The sequence below is a fragment of the Cynoglossus semilaevis genome, chromosome W, assembly GCF_000523025.1.
Source record: "Cynoglossus semilaevis isolate Cse_v1.0 chromosome W, Cse_v1.0, whole genome shotgun sequence".
Taxonomy (NCBI): Eukaryota; Metazoa; Chordata; class Actinopteri; order Pleuronectiformes; family Cynoglossidae; genus Cynoglossus; species Cynoglossus semilaevis.
The window spans coordinates 1,704,447-1,708,243 of record NC_024327.1 but is presented as its reverse complement, the minus strand read 5'-3'; the positions used below and the strand labels follow the sequence as shown (position 1 = coordinate 1,708,243).

Genomic DNA, 3,797 nt, shown 5'->3' with positions numbered 1-3,797 from the left:
TGAAATCTTTCTGTTATGAAGTATTAAAACGGAGTACCCCGGAACGTGTATAACATATGTAGACAACAAGACTTACAGTATGTAACAAACTGTCAGTGTACACCAGGGGTCTCAAAGCTGGGGGGCAGGAGGTCGGGGGGGTCACTTCAGTGTTTGATGTTGAAGAAAAAAAACGCAGATCATTTAGAGAAATAAGTATTTTTGTTTGAAATATATAAAATATATATATTTCAACACTGACATAGTAAAAATATTTAACTAACATTTTAGTTACTAAAAATAACCATTCATTTATTTATTTTTTACATCTGATTATGGGCCAGATGTCAACTGAGGGTTCGCAGGCCGGAAGTGGCCCGTGGACTGAGCGTTTGAGGCCCCCTGGTGTACACTTAAAAATCAAGGACATCACTGTTCTGATATTTTTCCTCATATTTTTGTCTATTTTGTTTATGTATATAATAAATTTGAAGTTTTTAAATTTTTTCTTAAATGTTTAAAAATCATAATAAATACTGAAATTTCTTCTTTTTTTTTTACCACAGTCAAGTATCTTCACTGAGTCCAAACGTCCGACCGCAATCAGGCGAAGTGGACCGCCGCCTTCAGGTCCTCGTTCTCGGCCCTGTGGTCCAGCTGGTTCTGGAGGCGGATCACCTGCTCCAGCTCACGGATCTGCCGGTCCGTCTTGTGACTGACCAAGGTGCGGTAAAAGTGGATGGCGAAGACGATGAAAACGATCCCAAATGGCACCATGATGCAGGTGGAGGCGATGGCCGCCGCCTCGCCGGAACTGATTTTGCCGTTGTTTTCCTCCGACTTGCTCTTCAGGGGCAAGAACTTGACCCAGCACAGGAGCATGACCTCAGTCAGGAAGAGGAGCGTGCCGATGACAGTGGAGAAGGCCCATGCCAGCTCTATGTGGCGGTGCATGCGCTCGTGCGGGGACTCGTGGACGGAGTTGAGGTTGTGGACGTTGCTGACGGCCTCCAGGTTGGGCAGGATGCAGGTGCTGATCATGAGCGCAAACAGGTGCACCGCAACCAGGACCGTGGTGCAGGCACTGAAGGCTATCAGGAGACCTGGGGGGTACTCATGGTCCGCTTCCAGCTGCACCTCCACCATGGCCACCTGGTGGCAAAAACAAAGGATAACATGAGAAATGTATCACTTTTAAAACAACTCATTCCTAGGAAATTCGAAACGACTAAAATGTGTTTATTCACTCAGAAACTCCAGACCAAAACTGACTGAAAAAAAATTACATTTTTAAAAAAATGTGAATACATTTAGAATTCAAGGCTGAAAACGTAGAAACGTTGCGAAAGTACGACAAAAGTTAAAAACGGCTTTACAGGTATTTTGGAGGCTAACCGTTAGCAAGTTTAACCGGGTGGCTGCTGCTGCTGCTCCGGAATTTAGTATAAAACAATGAATCTTCTTGTCGTAAATATAGCTAATGAGCTAGCTAGTTAGCCTACGAGACTCACAAAGTATTTTTTAATTATTATTATTAAAAGTAACTTTAAGGAGGAAGTTGTCTGCCACAAGTGACAACTTTCCGGAAGTTCAAACCACAGTGGTAAAATGGTTAATGACGAGGAAAAATACTTTTTATTTTAACTTTTGACTAGTTTTCAGTCCTTCGTCTCATGCACCTTGTCCTGCCCATCAACACAACAACAACAAAAAAAGTTGTCTCAATGTTGCTCACTCCATATTTAAAGAAAAATAACGGAAACCCTACAGTCGTGAGGGTTTTTTTCCGACTCTGAAAAAGTACTTTAGCTTCGTGTTGTGAAAAGTTTGGTAAACGGTTTTATTCGCCGCTCCACAGACTCGTTAAGCCCGGGGAAAAAGAAAAAAAACACAACAGTAATGTGCGTCACACACCGTGTCCGCGGCTCTGCTGTAAAAAAAACTTTTGTGGTTACTTTAGTAAGTTACGTGAAGCGGCGCAGCTATAACCAACCACTCACCGAGACTCACCATAGCGAAGCCGGACAGCAGAGCAGAAGTTCGGCTGGTGGCTTTCAGCTTGGCTCGGCTCAGGTAGAGCTTTCTCCAGGACAGCGCCTGCAGCGAGTGCTCGTTCAAACTCATTCCGTAAAAGTTGTTCCGTTGCACTTTTTTTTGGCCTTCGTTTGTTTAAAATCCTCCACAAAGTTGCAGCTCCGGTTCAGATTACACCGGGTGAGGAGGGCGAAGGTTCGGTGACGGTGCACAGAGAAGACGACGTTCTCAAAGGTTCTCATCCGACGACGGTTAGAACCTCAACGTCAAACTGTGTCAAAGTATGTCGGCAACAGCAGCAGCTGACTGTCTGTCTATCAGGAAACACAAGACGCAAACAGTCCAGTCCAGCACTCTCACCGGGGCGCCACCCTGTGTCTGTGACCGGAATTTCAGTTGACAATACGTGGTAAAAAAAAAAAAACAAAAAAAACCCCAACACGTTCATTTGCAAATCCTTTTGTCTAAACATATAAATATATTTTATATAAATATATATGTATCCCTATACATTGTATGTGTAATATATACTCCGTAATTCACACAGGTATGTTTTGTAACAATGTTAGCGGTTAAAGCAACAACTCAAATTCTTTTTAAGACAGACCAGTTTTATCGTTACATCTGTGTCACGTGTTTCCTTTTGATTTGATCAGGTTTTAATTAACCCTGAAAAGAAATTAGGTTAAAAAAACATTTTGAACGGAAACCTGTTAAAATTATTAAAGCTGTGCAAAAATATATTTTCACGAATATATAATATATTTTTGTTGTAGTGCATTGTAGTAGTATTATTTACATGCTTTTTATATATTATATAATATATAACGATATATACGATATTTAATATAATATTTTTTTTATCCATCCATCCATCCATCTTCAACCGCTTATCCGGGGCCGGGTCGCGGGGGCAACAGTCTGAGCAGGGACACCCAGACTTCCCTCTCCCTCGACACTTCCTCTAGCTCTTCTGGGGGGACCCCAAGGCGTTCCCAGGCCAGCCGAGCGACGTAGTCGCTCCAGCGTGTCCTAGGTCTTCCCCTGGGTCTCTTCCCAGAGGGACGGCACCCGAGCACCTCCCGAGGGAGGCGTCCGGGGGGCATGCGATGTAAATGCCCAAGCCACCTCAGCTGACTCCTCTCGATGTGGAGGAGCAGCGGCTCTACTTCGAGCTCCTCCCGCGTGACAGAGCTCCTCACCCTATCTCTAAGGGAGCGCTCTGCCACCCTGCGGAGAAAGCTCATTTCAGCCGCTTGAATCCTTGATCTCGTTCTTTCGGTCATGACCCACAACTCATGACCATAGGTGAGGGTAGGAACGTAGATTGACCGGTAAATTGAGAGCTTCGCTTTTCGGCTCAGCTCCTTCTTCACCACAACGGACCGATACAGCGACCGCATTACTGCGGCCGCAGCACCGATCCGCCTGTCAATCTCACGCTCGATTCTACCGTCACTCGTGAACAAGACCCCCAGATATTTGAACTCCTCCACCTGAGGCAGGACTTCATCCCCGACCCGAAGGGTGCATACCACCTTTTTCCGGTCGAGAACCATGGCCTCGGACTTAGAGGTGCTAATTTTCATCCCAGCTGCGTTACACTCTACTGCAAACCGCCCCAGTGCATGCTGCAGGTCCTGGTTCGAAGAAGCCAACAACACCACATCATCTGCAAAAAGCAGAGATGAAATCCGGTGGCTACCGAACTGGACCCCACCCGACACCTGGCTGCGCCTAGAAATTCTGTCCATGAAAATAATGAACAGAACCGGTGACAAAGG

At 45.2% G+C, this 3,797-nt stretch overlaps 1 protein-coding gene across 2 annotated transcripts; it reads right to left on the bottom strand.

Annotated features, from left to right (window-relative positions):
* Nucleotides 1-432: 432 nt before the first annotated feature.
* On the bottom strand, nucleotides 433-2,370 carry LOC103396904 (calcium release-activated calcium channel protein 1-like). 2 transcript variants are annotated; one of them, XM_008335146.3, is made up of 2 exons: nucleotides 1,990-2,370; nucleotides 433-1,131 (listed from the first exon to the last, which is right to left on the bottom strand). In XM_008335146.3, the coding sequence occupies exons 1-2, from the start codon at nucleotides 2,101-2,103 to the stop codon at nucleotides 583-585; spliced, it is 663 nt and encodes a 220-aa protein (XP_008333368.1). In that variant the 5' UTR covers nucleotides 2,104-2,370; the 3' UTR covers nucleotides 433-582. The 2 variants fall into 2 exon arrangements, with proteins under 2 accessions (XP_008333368.1, XP_008333370.1); XM_008335148.3 differs by having other exon boundaries at nucleotides 1,980-2,116.
* Between the last annotated feature and the right edge of the window lie 1,427 nt (nucleotides 2,371-3,797).